The sequence below is a fragment of the Lepidochelys kempii genome, chromosome 9 (assembly GCF_965140265.1).
Source record: "Lepidochelys kempii isolate rLepKem1 chromosome 9, rLepKem1.hap2, whole genome shotgun sequence".
NCBI classification, from domain to species: Eukaryota; Metazoa; Chordata; order Testudines; family Cheloniidae; genus Lepidochelys; species Lepidochelys kempii.
Genome location: NC_133264.1, coordinates 80,678,545 through 80,697,683, shown reverse-complemented (window position 1 = coordinate 80,697,683; position 19,139 = coordinate 80,678,545). Strand labels below are relative to the sequence as shown.

General features: G+C 41.4%; 1 protein-coding gene across 10 annotated transcripts in view; it reads right to left on the bottom strand.

Annotated features, from left to right (window-relative positions):
* Window positions 1-19,139, bottom strand: part of AMER1 (APC membrane recruitment protein 1) — an 84,666-nt gene that overhangs the window by 44,081 nt on the left and 21,446 nt on the right. For 5 of the 10 annotated variants that reach the window (XM_073361056.1, XM_073361062.1, XM_073361059.1 and 2 more), the window contains exon 3: window positions 5,722-5,765. In XM_073361056.1, the coding sequence (XP_073217157.1) occupies window positions 5,724-5,765 (42 nt within the window). In that variant the 3' untranslated portion in view covers window positions 5,722-5,723. Of the gene's footprint in view, window positions 1-5,721; window positions 5,766-7,610; window positions 7,712-7,884; window positions 7,912-11,481; window positions 11,552-13,198; window positions 15,503-19,139 lie in introns of those variants that run through there. The other 5 variants (XM_073361052.1, XM_073361053.1, XM_073361055.1 and 2 more) reach the window with 3 other exon arrangements.

The window sequence follows — 19,139 nt, the reverse complement described above, 5'->3', positions numbered from 1 at the left end:
GTGACTGGTCCACAGAGGATCTGCAGTCTACAACTGCTAAGGGCTAGGGGATAAAGGCATTTAGTTTTGGGGTTGAGACCCCCCTACATGGGGTTAACATGTAGACAATCTAGGGCTGTGGTTGTTACACACATACATACGTGAGGGGCACAGTGCTATTGGAGGTGCTGTCTTTTGGCGATCCCGACTACTTATGCTCATTAAAAACACTGATAGTGTTTGCAAGAGTAGGGATGTTAAATTCAATGTGTTAATAATAGTGACCTGGTCCAATTCCAATAAAGGCAATTACATCCTGCCGCCTTAGGCTTCTCATGCACTTTCATCTGGATATAGTGTTCTCCTCCACTTCCTGTCCAAAATTGTTGCATAGCATGGCCGTGCACTCGTAAACATTTGCTATGTTACACCCCAGAGGTGAGCGCATTTCAGCAGTGGGTAGAGTCACGCTCTTTTCCTTCTCTTTCGGCCTCATTTTTCCTTCTCTTTCTCCCTCCCCCCGCTTTCCTAACAGGCAAATGGGACTTCTTAAACCACCCCCCACCCCACCCCACCCCACCGCTTGTGCATCAGGTAAAAAGACATCCTTTTTTAAAATCTCTCCAGCATAAAACAGAACCCAGCTCCCAGCATTTTACTAAAAATAGAAATATTAAAAAGAAATCATGAGAATGCAGTAATTCCTAATGAGAGGCATTTGGAGGTTTTGATTCTGTCCTCTAGATGGCTGTAGGGAATAGATTCTACTGGGCCGATAGAAACCCAGACTTTGACAGCAATGCTAGAGCATCTTAGATATTGTTGCTATAGCAATCTCAGTCCTGCACCTTTCTGCTTCTGATTTATGAAGCATACAGTTTGGATGAAACACCGCCCAGAAGAGTTCTTCTAGCTGCTGGAATGGTGAGGGAACCTAGGCTGGCTGGAACCTGAATGTAGTTAAGCCATCTGCCCGACCCCTGAGAGGTCAGGACTTTGTGTGCAATTCCCTGTGGAAGCTTGAGCCTCCTCTAAGCTATTACAAAGCTACCAGAAGGGATTTCATCTCATGGTGTCCTCAGTGCTTTTCCCTGTCCAGCAAAAGATGTACACTAGTCTCTGTGTGAGATGAACGTCATCTCCATGGGAACGGAGCAGGAGGCCACAAAGCCCACAGCACTACAGAGGAAATTAAATTATCTGTCCCAGCAATATAACCCTCCAGGGTATTCAACTGTCTGGCAGGACAGTCAGGTTGAGAAGCAGATGTAGACAGGGCTATTGTCAGGGAATATTTGTTCAGATTAGCACAAAGGCCGTTTAGTACAAGTTCAGTCACATGGGCCATGCATGAGAGCTTGTTATAGTGCTCAAGGAATACCACAAATTCCATTTGATGACTTTTAAAAATATTTGCCCTGAACATAATGGGATTATTTCAGGGGCCTGAATTTACTGATCTGACCATACTGAGCCAGAAATGATATCACTGCAAACCACTGGCAGCTGCTTTTCAGTCATTTGCTCTGCATTTTGTGTTCCTAAAATTGTGGATTTTTTTTTCTTTTTAATGCAAGAACATAAGAACGGCCATACTGGGTCTGACCAAAGGTCCATCTAGCCCAGTATCCTGTCTTCTAACAGCGGCCAATGGCAGGTGCTTCAGAGAGAATGAACAGAACAGGTAACCATCAATTAATCCATTCCCTATCACTCATTCCCAGCTTCTGGCAAACAGAGGCTAGGGACACCATCCCTGCCCATCCTGGCTAATAGCCATTGATGGACCTATCCTCCATGAATTTATCTAGTTCTTTTTTGAACCCTGTTAGAGCCTTGGCCTTCACAACATCCTCTGGCAAAGAGTTCCACAGGCTGACTGTGTGTTGTGTGATGAAATACTTCATTTTGTTTGTTTTAAACCTGATGTCTATTAATTTCATTTGGTGACCCCTAGTTCTTGTGTTATGAGAACGAGTAAATAACACTTCCTATTTACTTTCTCCACACCAGTCATGATTTTATAGACCTCTGTCATAATCCCCCCTTAGTCGTCTCTTTTCCAAGATGAAAAGTCCCAGTCTTATTAATTTCTCCTCATACGGAAGCCATTCTACACCCCTAATAATTTTTGTTGCCCTTTTCTTAACCTTTTCCAATTCCAATATATCTTTTTTGAGATGGGGTGACTACATCTGCATGCAGTATTCAAGATGTGGGCTTCCCATGGATTTATAATAGAGGCAATATAATATTTTCTATCCCTTTCTTAATGATTCCAAATATTCTGTTCACTTTTTTGACTGACGCTGCACATTGAGTGGATGTTTTCAGAGAACTATCCACAATGAATCCAAGATCTCTTTAGACCCCATCATTTTATATGTATAGTTGGGATTATGGTTTTCCAATTTATGTTTTTCAACTTAGTTTAAAAATTAAAATCACCCTCCGAGCTATTTTTAAGATGGACTCCGTGAACAGAGATGAGCTGGAACGTTGGCAAAGCCAACGCTGAGCCTTGCAGGCCTGGTGATCTCATGCTAAAGGGAAAGAGTCAACTGTGCTCATCTGCTCCTCTCTCTTTATTCCCATGATCCTTTTCCTCTAAACAGAGAAGGGAAACCCCCAGAAGTTCTCCAATTCCCTCTTTAGGTTTCTCTTTTCCTTCTGAATTCTGAATAAGTCTGAACACAGAAAAAGCTGTTTGAGACTGAGCTACTGATGCACCTCTTCCCACCCCTCACAATCACCGGGAACTTGTCATGTTACGGACAGTCATCCAATCCCTGATTAGCGCTCCAGAAGAAAGTTACCCAGAAAACACCATCCTGGCCACTATGGATGTAGAGGCCCTCTATACCAACATTCCACACAAAGATGAACTACAAGCCGTCAGGAACAGTATCCCCGATAATGTCACGGCAAACTTGGTGGCTGAACTTTGTGACTTTGTCCTTACCCATAACTATTTCACATTTGGGGGCAATGTATACCTTCAAGTCAGCGGCACTGCTATGGGTACCCGCATGGCCCCACAGTATGCCAACATTTTTATGGCTGACTTAGAACAACGCTTCCTTAGCTCTCGTCCCTTAACGCCCCTAATCTACTTGCGCTACATTGATGACATCTTCATCATCTGGACCCATGGAGAAGAAGCCCTTGAGGAATTCCACCATGATTTCAACAATTTCCATCCCACCACCAACCTCAGCCTAGACCAATGCACACAAGTGGTCCATTTGCTGGACACTACGGTGCTAATAAGCGATGGTCACCCTATACTGGAAACCTACTGACCACTATACTTACCTACATGCCTCCAGCTTCCACCCAGAGCACATCACATGATCCATTGTCTACAGCCAAGCTCTAAGATACAACCGCATTTGCTCCAATCCCTCAGACAGAGCCAAACACCTACAAGATCTCTATCAAGCATTCTTAAAACTACAATACCCACCTGCTGAAGTGAAAAAACAGATTGACAGAGCCAGAAGAGTACCCAGAAATCACCTACTACAGGACAGACCCAACAAAGAAAATAACAGAACGCCACTAGCTGTCAGCTCCCAACTAAAACCTCTTCAGCTGATCATCAAAGATTTACAGCCTATCCTGAAAAATGATCCCTCACTCTCACAGATCTTGGGAGACAGACTAGTCCTCGCTTACAGACACCCCCCCCCCCCCAACCTGAAGCAAATACTCTCCAGCAACCACACACCACACAACAAAAACGCTAACTCAGGAACCTGTCCTTGCAACAAAGCCAAATGCCAACTCTGTCCACATATAGATATTGTTATATTTATTCAAGTGACACCATCATAGGACCTAATCACATTAGCCACGTCATCAGGGGCTCGTTCACCTGCACATCTACCAATGTGATATATGCCATCATGTGCCAGCAATGCCCCTCTGCCCTGTAAATTGGCCAAACCAGACAGTCTCTATGCAAAAGAATAAATGGACACAAATCTGACATCAGGAATCATAACATTCAAAAACCAGTAGGAGAACACTTAAATCTTTTACTGAGTGGCCAGAGAGGTTGAAGGGTGGCAATTTTGCAACAGAAAAGCTTCAAAAACAGACTCCAAGGAGAAACTGCTGTGCTTGAATTAATATGCAAACTAGATACCATTAACTTGGGTTTCAATAGAGACTGGGAGTGGCTGGGACATTACACATATTAAATCTATTTCCCTAAATTAAGTACCCTCACACCTTGTCAACTGTCTAAATGGGCCATCTTGATTATCACTACAAAAGTGTTTTTCTCCTGCTGATAATAGCTCATCTTAATTAATTAGCCTCTTACAGTTTGTATGGCAACTTCCACTTTCTCTGTATGTATATATCTATATCTTCTTACTATATGTTCCATTCTATGCATCCGATGAAGTGGGCTGTAGCCCACGAAAGTTTATGCTCTAATAAATTTGTTAGTCCCTAAGTTGCCACAAGTACTCCTGTTCTTTTTACCCAACATAGACTCTCACCACCCAGAGACCTCTCCTCTTGACACATACTTTCCAGGGGGGAAATTCCCTCCCAACCCCAGACTGGGTGAGAGGTCAAATTGTCAAACACCCTCACAAGGAAGTGAGGCTGCCTAGGAGATTCTGCGAGGACCATGCCACCAGCTGTCTCTCTAACCACCTCCCCAGATATTAGAGACTTGCGGAAGCTGTGCAGAGAGGAGAGGAGTTGTGGCCTCCCAGCCCAGGGGACTGGCATGATAGGCAACCCCTCGTTCCATGCCCTTTTGTTTTTATGTGCAGTAACCCATTTTAAAATACTTGTAGCAGTGCTAATAACTCAAAGTTAATAATGTAATGAATTTCACCCCTTTTCCTGATCTCAAAATGTCCATGAGCAGCTTTATAATTTTATCAAATGCGTAAGTTATTCAGATACATTTGCTCAAAACTATAGGTGAAATTTTTCTGCAGCCTGCAGTGTGTCTGCAAGCAGTGTATCGAGAGAATTTGAAATTCATCTCATGTTAGTTAGCTTTGATTAGATGCACAGATTACATGGCATTGTTTCTGTCCCCTGTTTATCAGCCTAATCCAAGGCCTACTAAAGTCAATGGGAATCTTTCCATTTATTTCAGTGGTCTTTGGTTCAGGCCCTAAATGAGCATACCTGAAAATCATGTGTGCAGTAGGAATACCCACATTTACAAGTTCAAAATTCATTCTCTGTGACCATTCTCCAGTGTTGCCAACTCTAGCAATTTCACTGCAATATTTGGTGTTTCAGCTCCTGGAATCAAGGGATTACATAAGAATCTCAACTTTTTTTTCCCTAGCCTTCACGGTTGTGAAGAAAAACTTGAATGCTACAGCTACAGCTCACGAAAGCTTATGCTCAAATAAATTGGTTAGTCTCTAAGGTGCCACAAGTACTCCTTTTCTTTTTACGGATGACCTGATGATTCTTAAAGGGTACTGACCCATTTCTCTTTTGCCTCGCCATTTCAAAGATGAAGAATCATTTTATATTCCAAGTTGATGTTCCGAGTGGGAACATTTTCAAAGCAGTTTCAATTATTATTATTTTTCTTCATCTCTGCAAACTTCAGGGGTTTTAGGAGGATTTCTGATTTAAAAATATTTTCCTCAAGAATACTAATAATGTTAAATAGGTCTTGGTTGAATCATAAATTACTACCTTCCATGACCTTTTAGGCTTTGTACAAAGCAACCTTTGAAAATATATATTTACCTTTAATGGAGTTCATCTGTGGCTCTCTCACTCTTATTCTGTGCCTGTAACAACAAAGAATTCTGTTTAAAGCAAGGAAAGATCAGATTAAATATACAGTGAAGTTGTCAGATCAGGGCTAGTGGCAAAACCCGAATCAAAGAGAAAATACTCTAATAGAAACAAAACTTAAAATTCTGTGGATCAACAGACTGGATGCTAATTATTGCTTCTAGCTTGCTTAAGAAATTGTGAAAGACTGTGCTTTGTTTTGTAGCCACAACCACTCATTTCTAGCTGTGATCTCATTAGCTCTCATAGCTATGGGATGTGAGACCTATGGGAAATACCTAAATGCTGGAGGGTATTTTTGTGCAGGTGGCGCTCTTTCCTCTGAATCAGTGTTGAGCCACTGCCCCAACCATAATGTTGAGAGCACCGTGATACTAAATATAATTTTTCTCAGATGAGATATAAAGCAGATGTCCTAAATATGTGTGTTGTTAAAGATCCTAAGGCACTTTTTGTAAGAATAGGGGCTTTAAATCCTAGTGTCCTGCTAAAACTCTTATTTCTGAATATGTTTTCCCTACACTCCCTCTGCAATTTCAATTCAATAAAGTATTATTGTTCACTTCCTGTCCCAATCTTTGATTCAGGAAAGCACTTAAGCACATGCTTAACTTTCACCAGGTGCACAGGTTCTTTCCTGAGTCTGGGCCCTAAACTGTTGTTGCATACTGTTAAAGAGTCACAGTGAGTCACCCCAAAAGTTGCTGTAAGAAGTGGGTGAAATCACCGATTTGATCTGTCACAGCATTTGGAAAATAGGGATCTGACACACAGGAATATTGGTAAGAAACTGGACTTTATTTCCTGGCCCATTAAACCTTCAGATGCTGACCCTGGTTATTTGCTGTCTTTTCACCCAGGTTATCAGACATGCAAAAGGTGAAATATATGGAAACCAAAAGGTACCACTAGAGTAAGCTTTATCATCCATAATTTGCTCATACTTTACAAAACAAAAAGAAAAAGAAAGCTTGCTCTTGGACAGAGAACAAATCCAGAAAATTTCAGTCCAAAAGAAGAGCTATGAACATACCAAAACAAGGTTAGAATAGAAGCTGTTGTGTAACTACAACCTTGTATATGCTAGAAAAGTTGTATAGATTTAACTAACGCTGTTTAAAAATCAATCTAAACCCCTAATTAATGTAGATGCATTTAAACCAATGTAACCCTTGCTTATAGAGGTGTAAGTGCATCTATACTGGCGGTTTTCTGGTATAGACAAAAGCACCTTAGTGACTTAGGAGCCTAAGTCCTGTTTACAAAAGTGACTTTGGGCCAGATTTTTCAAAGCATTTATTCCTTTAAAAAGCTGGCCCCTAGACGTCTTAGGCTGCTGTGAGGATCCAGGCCTAAGTCACTTTTGAAAATGTAACTTTTCAAAAGCACCCTAAGTGCTTTTTTCAAAATTTTTTCAAAAGATCTATAAGTACACCAGAGACAGGAAGAGCTCCCAGTGTAATAAATTCTCAGTCTCCAAGGGGTTAAAAAGACTCTGTAGTGTACTAAGTTGCTTCCTTTTGCTGTTTAATACACTGGAACAGAACTCACCTAATCCATCCCAACAGAAAACCCATTAGAAAGAGCAATTTAATGGCCAGACTTGGGGGTTATTTTTGGAGATGATGCATCCAAGCAAAACTGACCGCTCTGTGCCTGCCCAGCTGCTACATTATCTGATTCTCTCAGAACAGATTAGAAACACCAAATTCCTCTCATATGTTTTTTTTTGTAAATCACTGTTAAGTGATAAAGGAAAAGTCTGACGAATGAAAAGATCAAATTTGAACTTCAGGCCTGGAAACATATCCCTTAATTCCTCCTCAGGCCAAGCATACCGAAAGGAGCTTGCATTTTCTTTAGAAGTGGAGATTCTTCCCTGAATGATAGCTTTCAAGATGTGGTTCCAGAAGAGGTTTGTGTCCTTTCCCCCTTGTACCTGAGGGAAGGAGGAGAGGCTGTTGTCAGCGAGCCACCCAACACAATTTAGTATTTAATTCTCACAGCTGATTATGTTTCAAACCTTGCCCTCATTTGAAATGGAAAAAAACCATAATTGTACCTCATCAGTCAATGCCAGTTGTTGCCTGCCCTCTGCCCTCTTCCTTTTATTTTTCTTCTTCTTCAATTCAATTAAGCCTAATTAGATCACAGCAGGGCACACATCACTTATTACGGACATTGGTCCCAAGGGATAAATATTCAGCTGATGACCTATCCCCTCCCTGCTGGCCCAAACATTTGAGTGGTGCTGAGTCCCTCTCAAGATCTGGTCTCAGGTGCCTCCTTTGTAACTTCCTTCTTTGATCCATTTGAGGGAAGGGTCATGTGAGTGAACCTTGAAAAGCCTTGAAAGCCTCCTCATCGGAGTAATACAGCACTTTTCCTCTTCCAAGCACTTTACATAGATTACCTAATTAATCTTCACAGCTCCCCTCTGAGGTAAAGAGCATCAGCCCTGTCTGAAGGGGAACCAGGCCTTGAGTAGAGAGTAACCTGCCCACCACACACAGATGGCATCAGGAGCAGAGCTGGGATTGGAACCTTCCTGACTCCCGTTCCAGTGCTCAGAACAAACCTGTCTCTGCCAAACCCTTCTCCACCTTTGGTCTTTAACCTGCACCATTTTCTTGTCTGTTCTAAGACGATAAACAAAGCCAGTAATAAATGTCTATTCTGCAGTTTGCTTAGCAAACTGTTGGCAACTGCTTCTCTTTGGCACCAGATGCACCTTCAACATAAACATTGTTTAACTGATGGCACCTCTTCCTACATTGCTTTCACTGTTCCTTTCATAGAATCATAGAAGATCAGGGTTGAAAGAAACCTCAGGAGGCCATCTAGTCCAACCCCCTGCTCAAAGCAGGACCACCACCAACTGGTTTTCCCCTCTGGCATTAACCTAATTTATCAATATTCTCACTGAGAAGTCTTGAGAGACCAAGATGTGCAGGAAAATTCGACATCTAAATTGCTTCAGTATCTGCAAAAGTCGTATCAGCCATAGGCATGTACTTCACATCCATAGGTTGTTCTCAGGCTCCTGCCTCTATGATACTTACCAGCTGTTTTCTCAGGCCAACCTATTAACTCTGTGGTTGAATATTAACCAGGACAGCAGTGATGTGGTGGAGTTATCAGGTGGCCCTTATTTAAATTCTCCACCAAATGGAAGGCCTCTTCCTCTGTTCAAGTTCATCCTCATTTTGGATACTGCTAGATTATTTATCCTCAGGCTTCATACACATTCTTTTGAAGTGAATGTTATGCCTTAGAAATGATCAGATTTCACAAGCATCAGGAATTCTCAAAAGACTTCCGGGAGGGGAATATTCCCAGTCATCCCTATGAGGTCTTCTACCATTCCTCCCGTTTCAAATCATACAAGTTGAACAGAAGGCTATACTAGACATACACTCACTGGATTAAATCCTGGCTCCATAGAAGTCAAGTCAAATTCCCGTTGATTTCAATGGGGCCAGGATTTCATCCACTATGTTTATCAGCAGAAAGTGAGAGTTGTCTGCCAATTAGACAGAACATTTCTAACCATCAGAAGAATGAAGTTCTCGAACTGCCTTCTCAGGGGAGGGGCAAAACACTAACTTGTTTTAAGACTGAGCTCAGTAAGTTTATGGAGGGGATGGTATGATGAGATTCGCTACAATGGCATATGCCCCATCCATGACTGCTATTAACAAATGTCTCCAGCCATCAGGGATGCAGCACTAGATGGGGAAGGACTCTGAATTATTACAGAAAATTCTTTCCTAGATGTCTGGCTGGTAGGTCTAACTGACCACCTTATTTGGGGTCTTGGGGAATTTTCCCCCAGGTCAGATTGGCAGATACCCTGTGGGGTTTTCATCTTCCTCTGCAGTGTGGGGCATGGATCACTTGCTGATTTGAACTAGAATAAATGGTGGATTCTCTGTAACATGAAGTTTTTACATCAAGATTGGAGGACTTCAGTAACTCGGCCAGAGGTTATGGGTCTATTGCAGCAGTGGATGGGTGAGGTTCTGTGACCTGCAATGTGCAGGAGCTCAGACTAGATGATCATGATAGTCCCTTCTGGCCTTAAAATCTAGGAGTCCAAGAGATCTTGCCTCCCTCCTTGGCTGTGGAAATGAGAACACATTTTTGTTTAAATGGAAAAACGTAAGTGAGTTTAAACCGTCCTTCCCTTCTGCAGCATATGTACATGGAGTCTTTCTTATGCCAGGGGGAGAAATTCATGGAGTAGACCCTTAAAGTATTGGCAGAACATTGTCTTTCTCTGCTATGTCCATCCAAAGCTCACAGGGTGTTTGTACTGCTCTGCCCAGATTGCTCTTTAGAAGTCTATGCAAATAAGTCTAGAGCAAAGATAAAAGTTGAGTGAGAGTCTAATGTAACTTCATATAAATGAAGAAGCCACATTCTAAATGCAGAGATTCAAAGCAGAGAACAGAGGAGAGATTAAATAAGGACTCATAAGTTTGCAATTGTTCCTGAACTCACGAGCTCATCATTAAGAGTGTTGCTTTCCTACAGTTATCAGAATAAATGGTATTTTTAAGGACTGGTCATCCTGTTGGTATTTTCCCCACTGCCTCTCATTAAGTGTAAATATTGCTGATCTACATGAAGCTGGGAATATTTTGATTTCTATGTGCACTAAAGTTTCTAATTGGTTACAGACACCCACTCCAGGGCAACATGGCATGGACAAAGAAAGAGAACAGATGGTGGGTTAGCGGAGCATCTGCTAATCTAGTACTGAGCAGTTTTACCTGTAACCAATCATTGTGCACATCTGTTGGTCCCTGATCAAAGTCAACTGCCATGATAAATCCTGTTTGCATCTTAAATAAATAAGGATCATATCTCGGCCTGACACTCATAAATCCTCTAAGGAGCAAGCTGCTCCAACCATTATGTGATTGCTAGATAAAGAGGCAAACACTATTGCAACAGGGTCCCTGGGATTGTCTTAAAGGTCCCTTGCCAATTTTGTTTACATCTGGTGCAAATACACAAGTGAATGATTCCTTTCAGTGGAAAGCCAAAAGAGAGAAAAGATAAAGGACACCCAATCTTCAACCGTTCAAGAAGTATATATAAAAAAAAAAATTTCAGTGCTACAAAAAGGACATTGTTTCTTTAAGGCGCTTCTGGACAGCGAAAGAGAAGCATTATTAATAGCAGAGATTAAATGCTGATCTGCATTCCATTCTGATCTGCAATAGATGAAGGTTGAGACTTCTCCTCAGCATAATCAATAGTCTTGACTTTCCAATGATGGTTTTCCAAGCCAGTACCCTGAGAAGCCCCGTCTCCCTTGACAACTGCTCTGGAGACACTAAATGTATCAGCTTGTCATACATTACAGATAATTATGTCTCTTTACAAATTCAGTCCCTCTCCTGTGAGATGGGGATTATTCTTTTAATTGGTTTGGTGCATTTTAAAATGATTGGGAGACTTTACAAAACCCTGTGTTACACAAGCAGCTTCCAAAACAGTATCTTGAGTTACTGGCAGGATCCCACACGAAATGTCCACCTGTGATTTTGGGGGCACTCTTGTACCCCTCATACTGCTGGGCCCAGTCATGCAACTACAGCTCTGTATAACTACCTCCAATCAGAGGCTGTCAGTGCAGATCAAACTCCAGACTTTCAGCATCAAAAGCTCAGGCCTCTATCATTTGAGCTAAACAAATACCTTTTTCAAGCAAAACAGTCTGTCCTGGACAAGGACTGAACATCCCCATGGCATTCTTTTTGTGGTAGTTCTGAAAGATAATTGCAGACTGTCAACCCAATCACCTTTCCCACACACCCTACCACTGCTCACATCCATACTCTATGAGTTTTACTTTTCTCCACCTGTTCCTTGCTTAGCTCTTCAGGTGTAAGGCTCAACCTCTGAGTTAGTCTTTTAACATGCTTTACTTATTGTAAAGTAAGCTATTGTCCAGCTAATAGTAAGATGGCCCCTGAACGAAATCAAGCTGATTCACATCCCCAGGGGCCTGATTCACTGTTGCCATGTGCCTTAGGTTACCATTTGCAGGCTTAGAATGTTTTCCTAGTAAGCCTTCGAAACTTCACCTTCAAAACACTGGCCATGGCAGCGACCAGCACCAGGCAGTAACCAGTGACCAGACAGAGCAGCGTGCAGCAGAAGTACAGCATTTCAGAACAAATGCTGTTCCTTTAAACAGCCCTTTAAAACTGGAAGACAAACATCATTAGGAGCAGAAATTGAATAGCACCCCCTGCTACCTAACCCCATCACACACACACACACACACACACAGCTTTAGCAATTTCCATTCTCAAATAAGAGTTCACGTACATGAATGTCATCACAAGAAGACAATGTCAGAGGTACCATTAGCTAAAGTTCAGGATCTGATGAAATAGTCCTTCTGTCTATACCTATTGACTACTAGCTCTGGCAAGCTACAGCTTCCATCAATACCATAGAATTTTAGACACATTTAGTAGCGCACTCCTTTGCATGGAAGATGAGGGAACTCTCTAGACTTTGCAGTGTTTTGGCCACAGCCTGGGAGAGGGGGAACAACAGACATGCAGCTTTAGGACTTCTCTACACAAGGAAATCTACCAGCATTATTACAGCAGTGTAATTATACTGATATAGGGTATTCTCATTCTGAAATAAGGTTATTAGGCAGCAAATATTTTAACCAGTGCACAACTCATGGGTCACAGGGTCCTTTTTCATACAAATTAAAGTGATTCTTTCAACCCATTTCTTCCCTATACTGTACCTTCTAATCAGCCAAGAAAAACTGTTTGCGAGATAAACATTTGTGACTGATGTGCATGTGCTAAAGGGGCAGGAGAGGAGACAAAGCGTTCATTTTGCTCCTTCTATTGCTGATAAAGCTGGTGAGCAGCTTCCCAAAATTTGCTCACTGACACTCCAGTAGTAAGAAATCACAGCACTTAAGAGCTGTTCCTATGAATCTCTGTGCTTCTACTTGGAAACAAGTGTCAGTGCCTTCCATGTATGTCCATGAAAGAGCAAATCTTCAATTATTCAGTTGATGAAATCGAGGGATATGTTCTCTTCATAAACACATGAAACTCCTGCTTATTGTTGTGCAGAGCAACAGTAGTACAGAGTACTTTAGAAAAAAAAAAAAAGAAAATCTGACTTTTAGATCCAGTGCTTTCAATTATAGTTATTTTGCAGAGCTAATTTAATATGGCAGAGTAATCTGGCTGGGTACACTAAGTGTTTGAAAGTAGCCAAAGCGAGTTGGGCTCAGACCATTATTTTTTTAAAAAACACTCTTCCCAAACACTTTCCACTTTACTTTCAAAAGCCTTTTCCCCTTCAATCATAATACCAAAGAAACACACAGATCTTATTGAGCAATAAAACAAACAAAATACACCAATGAAAATGGGTGTCCTCTAAAAACCTGAAGTTTATTCATTAGAATTCAGTGAAAGAAACATTCATTTTAAAACACAGTAAATACATTTAAAAGTTTAATAACTAGTCGTGTCAAGGACAAAAAAGAAAACATGAAACAATTGGCTATCAAGAAAGGGGTAGGGGAGATGCCAGATGCCTTCCCTTGGCTCAAGCTGTGCAGAACATATAAGGGTTCCAGTCTGTAATGTTCTGAAGTTATATGTGGAAACAGGTGACTTACTTCTGCCACATGCATGAAGGGGAGATTCTCTAGTGCCTTAAGCAGAACTGATGGAAGTTTCAAAAAGGTTGGTTTCTTTACAACTGACATGTGCCTCCCTCTATCCCTCAATTATCCTCTTTGCCCAAACATAATCTTATCCATTTGTTTTTGTTTGCTTGCCAATAGAGTGACAAAATAGGAGTGGTGGGGACCGCAGAGAAAGAGGAACAAGCAATTTTCCATCTCAATGGAATGTCTAAGGACAAGGACTCTATAAAGAATGCATCGCAGTGAACTATCCGATAGTGGCAGGGAGATGGGGTGGATAACTGAATGGGTCTTTTCCCTTTCTAACTTCTAGAATAACACAGATCTGCAGGGAAAAGTGAGCTGCACTGCCTAAATACAGCTTAGCAGACACTACAAATAACTGCATAAGATTGAATACCTTCAGAATTAAGGCAGGGCAGGGGGAATCAGGGAATGTTAAAAGCAAGTGTGGGTCAAAATGCCCCAGGAATGTTAGCAGCGCAGCCCTCCACCCAATTTGCATTTCAGTAACAGAAGCAAAACTCATAAAACAAAAACCACACACACAATAATGAACAGGAACACTGTCAGGTTAAGAGTCATTTAATTAAAGACACAAACCCCATGCACAGCCAAGTATCTCCACCTGCATTGCCATCACTTTCAAATTTAAAACAAAACTCTACGTTCAGTGTTAATAATTTAACTTTCCACCACTTCATTTGCTTTTTGCTCAGCAGTGAACATAAATTTTGACTATTCACTCCCTGCTCCTAGCTCATTTCACTTTCTGGGCCTCATACTCCATGCCACTGTGCTTGGGTTGCAAATCCTGCAAGGTGGGGGAAGAGGAAATCAAACTTTGAAGTCTAAAAAAAAAAATCCCAAGCACATTAACAATGAAATTTCAGAACTTTGCTTACTCACAATGTTCCTTTAAACCATGACCAGCCACTAGGTAAACAATAGGGCCCTTAAAATTAGCATCATAGTTGCCACGGGTTGTAAAGATTTCCCTGGACAATGCTGAGAAGCAGCCAGGGTTCTGGTGATTGCTGAGGAATGAAGTTGGTGGTGGTGCTGAGGAGGCAGGAGAGTTAGGAAGAGCAGGAGCTAGGGTGAGGCAGTTGACTAGTCCCATTCTGGCTGGAGGCCCAGTGGAGGAGCAGCTCTGTATCATGCTGGGAACAGGTAATGCTCCACGCACTGTAAGGAAGCAGGGGATGTCACTCCTGCGGATGGGTTAGAATTAGTGGGGGGGCAGCACCCATTGCTCAGCCCAGCAGGAGGAACAGGGCCAGGGGGATGCAGTTGCCTCCTTCACTGCCTGGCCCAACAGTGACAGCCTCTTCCCCTTTGAGGAAACCTAACTGTGAGCACACCCCTGTTCTCTGCCTCCCGGCTGGAGGGAAGAAGGCTGCAGAAAACAAACAGCACTACTACTGCAGACTTGGCTAAGAGCCAGGACACCCACTCTTCAGGATGAACGTTCAGCCCCAGCCCAGCCCACACTGTTGTCAGCCACAGAACAGGAGCTTTGCCTTCGTTTTCCTGACAGCTTCACTGGCCCCACCATCTCCCCTCCCAGATGGGCAGGTCCTTAAAAGTACAGAACTCCCTTCCAGAGCTTATTTAGGTATCAAAAATGGCCACTGCTGGATAAAGTCAAAAACATTAAAAAACACACACAAAACCCCCACCATTGTTTTCTAGCTTTAAAAGACAGTCAGTGATTCTTTCAGAGAGGAGACAGAGACAGTCCACAGACTGGAATTAAAAACAAAGCTAAAAACAGCACTTGACAGATGAGACATTCTGGTGTCAGAAGATCTAAGTAGTGTCCACGGAACGTGTGGATGGCAGGAAGGGGGGCGGCTTCCGAGCTTCAGAATTAGCCCTCAGCATGTAGCAGAGAAGCGAGATGGTTTCTTCATCACACAGGTGGTGGCAGCAGCGATTGCCTTTTCTTCGTCAGCACTGTAAGCCACACCACGGCATCGTGATGCACGAGTAAAAGAAGAGTCCATAAAATTTCCCCTATGAATATAAAATGTAAAACTATACAAAAATAGATAAAATTGACCTCTCTCATATGTATAAAAAAAAATCCCAAATGCAATACAGAATTACTTGGTAGTCTGACCTGAATGTCAGTGGTTTAGACTGCATGTGCAATAGCCACAGTTAACCATGTAAGGGCAAGACATTTTGTGCAAATACCATGTGTACTGAAGTCCTGCTGTTTTTAATGCCTTGGCAGGACAATTGGCTGCTCCTGACAGTTAATTACGGACTCAGACACCACTTTCATTGAATACCTAGGCTAAAATTTTACAATTTGGATGCCTAACTTCCACCAGGTAAAGAGATGATTGCTTGATCCTGTAATATGATGAGCACTAACTGAGAAGTCAGACCATCCTTAGTTAGGTGCCTAACAGGAAGAACCCAGGTTGGAAGATTTTGGCCATGGACCTTAATTGCAATTTTATTTAAAAATGCTGTAAGTCAAGCAGGGTGAAAGAGCCAAACCCCACACCTCCCCAAAATCCCCACAACCAAGAAAAGCTTTTTGTGGTGTCAGAGTGCCCCAAAACCAGCAGAGGGTGTATCATTCCTTTGGTCAATCCCAATAGTTTTGGGTTTTTTTTAAAAAGTGACACAGGTGTTTAACTTTTTTTTAAAAGCAGCTACTATGCATGCTTAGTAATCAACTGACAAGCTAGGAAATTAGAAGTTAAGGATAACTCTCCATCCTTAATCTGCCCCATTTTTGTAAAGATCTATTTTTGGGGGGCCACTGGGTGGGAGGGGGGAGAGAAATAAGGTTTGTAATTGAAACAGCTGGTGTTTCTACCATGAGGTTAGGAAGGCTCCCCTTAAAATAACGGGGCAGGAGAAAGACCAGTGACCTTACCCATACCATATGCTCTGGAGCTGAATGAAATTAGTGACACGTGACTGGAGAAGTTGTAGTGGGTTCCCCGAGATCTCTGCTGAAGTAAGAACTTGCAATTCCATTGTCAATTTAATTCCTTTCCCTACCACAAAGCTCAAAATAAGCTGGAACTTGAAGTGAGCTTCTGAAACTTTTGGTTTTATTAATAAGCACTTAAGAAGTTACTTTTTGTCATTTCAAACCATCAGCTTTTTTAAATTAAAAAGTTATAGTCCAATTTTTTTAAAAGATTATTTCTACCAGAAGTTTTATCACCATGGAGGACTGGTCCTATTTTCCCCTCAATAGACAGGAGTTTTAGGAGCATTGTAGATTAAACCTCATAGTATTATGTCCCCTTCCCAGTTGTATTTTAAAAATTTAATTAGAATATTGAAAATTCTTATTTCTTAATGGGGCAGAATACTCCAATAACGCAGCAAATTAGCACTAAAATGCCTTAGAAATATATAATTTTATCAATTTTCTCTGTTGGAGTTCAAATCAAATTAAGAATTTATGAAAAAAATGGAAGAAAAACCTTTGGTATAAAGTCAGATTATCAAGTCCTAGCTGTATTGCCTTCACATTAGTTTATAGAAACAGTTTACAACAGGTCTTCCCATCACGTACCTACAGCCAAAATGCTTATTATTAGAGACATGCATTCGTAAGTGAACATTCTTTTTAGCACTGTCACATTTATGCTTCACCAAAACTTTGGCAAAGGCTGCACCATTTAAAAACAAAAAGCACAAAACAAAAATCCACACCCACAAGAGGTCTTTGGTGACATACTCAGAACAAAAACAAAAATTTAGCGTAAGAGACTTGCTCAGAGCAAGAGAGAGTGAATGTTACAAATACTTTTCTGTGGAGTAATGTCTTGGATCACGCTGGAAACATTTTGTTTCTGAATGGCAGTAGGTAGAAACAGATCTGAGTTACGAAGTTGGGATCTGGACTCAGCCAGATCTAGTAAGTCCTAGTAGAGATTTTGATGATTAGTGCACCTAGACCTTCATTTAGGACAGTACTTAAACATATACTTATGCCCCACTGAAGTCAAAGGGACTTAAGCTCATGCTAAATAGGGATTTATTCCTGAATCAGGAAAGGAGGTTCTGCCAGTGAGTTTGAAGCCAACAGGGCTCTTTTTGTCCGCTATCTCTTAGGCTTTTCATAGGATTAAGTCAGACTGACACACCAAGATCAGAAATTCAGTGCAATGATGAATAAACTCTCAATTACTGATGGCGGGGTTTCACTGTAACTAAGAGCAGAATTTGTTCTATGCAATCCTTCCTACACCCCTCTAGAGGGTTGCATGATTGCAAGGGAGAAGAATGTAGCACAACGTGCCCTACGTGGTAACATTCGCACAGTGTTACCAATGCAATAATACTGAGGAAAGGAGTGTTAATCCAGAAATGGATGTTCTTGATCTTGAGTTCCTTTTTTTTTTTTTTAAAGTGAATTGCCAAACAAAAAGCAAGCATGTTTTTGCCCTTTGCTGCTCTATGTGAATGTATAAAGACAGTATCTTATATTCTCTTTTCCACTGAAGTATCAGAGCCCCGCTTCTCTTTCTTTGCTGGAGGCATCAGCATTTCATACCTTGGCAACACTGTAAATACAGTGACAGTGGAGAAACCTGGTTACAATTCAGATGTTTGCTAATCCACTTCGGAACATGACTCCAAAAGTGTATTATAGATGGGTCTTTCAGCCTGGGTATACAAAACCATTAAGCTCCAGTCTACACTACAAATTGGAAACATATTTGTAATTGGGTTATGGGATAAGAGTTGTAGCCTGGTTATCTGATATGACTGGAATTTATGCACATTTCAGAATCAGTATTAGCTGGGGAGAGTATGTGAGAAAAAGATACATGTGGGACATCACTGTTTAGATCTTCCACAGATTTTGCCAAAAGGAGGCAGAAAGAGGAGGACCTGATATTTCTAGTTTAAAATTTTGCAATTTTATTTTTAAACCATTGAGAAAGTCTCTCTGCATCACAAACAAACAAACAAACAAAAAACCAGGAAAGGGCAATTTTTTTAGTGCACTGTAGTCCACCAGGAACCAGATTAAGTCCAAGAATATAAACCTTGACTGAGGCATGGAGAGACTCAGCAAGACCCAGTTAAGAGGAAAAGATCTATATAAGAGACTGAAATCATGTATTTAAGACTGACAAGGACAAAGGAGTTTCCTTGGGTGAAGACATGTGCTCTGCTCCAATAGCCCGAAACAGGTGCTTTCAAGAGCTTTGTCAATGCAAACAGCCCTCTCTCAAGAGTAAAGTGCATCTCCGCAGCTTGCTACTTCCTCCATCTCCCCTGCAAGGTGTGGGAGCAAAAGGGTGGCACTATGTCCAGCTGTTTCCTCCAGATGGGAGAAAGAAATTGTGAAGCCTAATTTAGGCTGCATTACATCCTGTATTCCAATTAACAGAATACTTTCCTCGTATGAATTTATGCAAAGAAAATAAAAATCCAAAACACAAAACTTCCTTTTGAAGAAACGTATCAACATCTGCAACTTAACAGCTACAGGTGTGATCCAATTTAGCTTACATAAAAGATATTAATCATGTCCCATGTCTTAGGGAGCTGGGGCAAAGCACATAAGAAAAATATTTCATCTGAACATGATATACCATGAAGTTTGATCACTCCAAAGAAATAAGGGTATTGTTGACATTCTATTCTTAAAGGGACACCATCA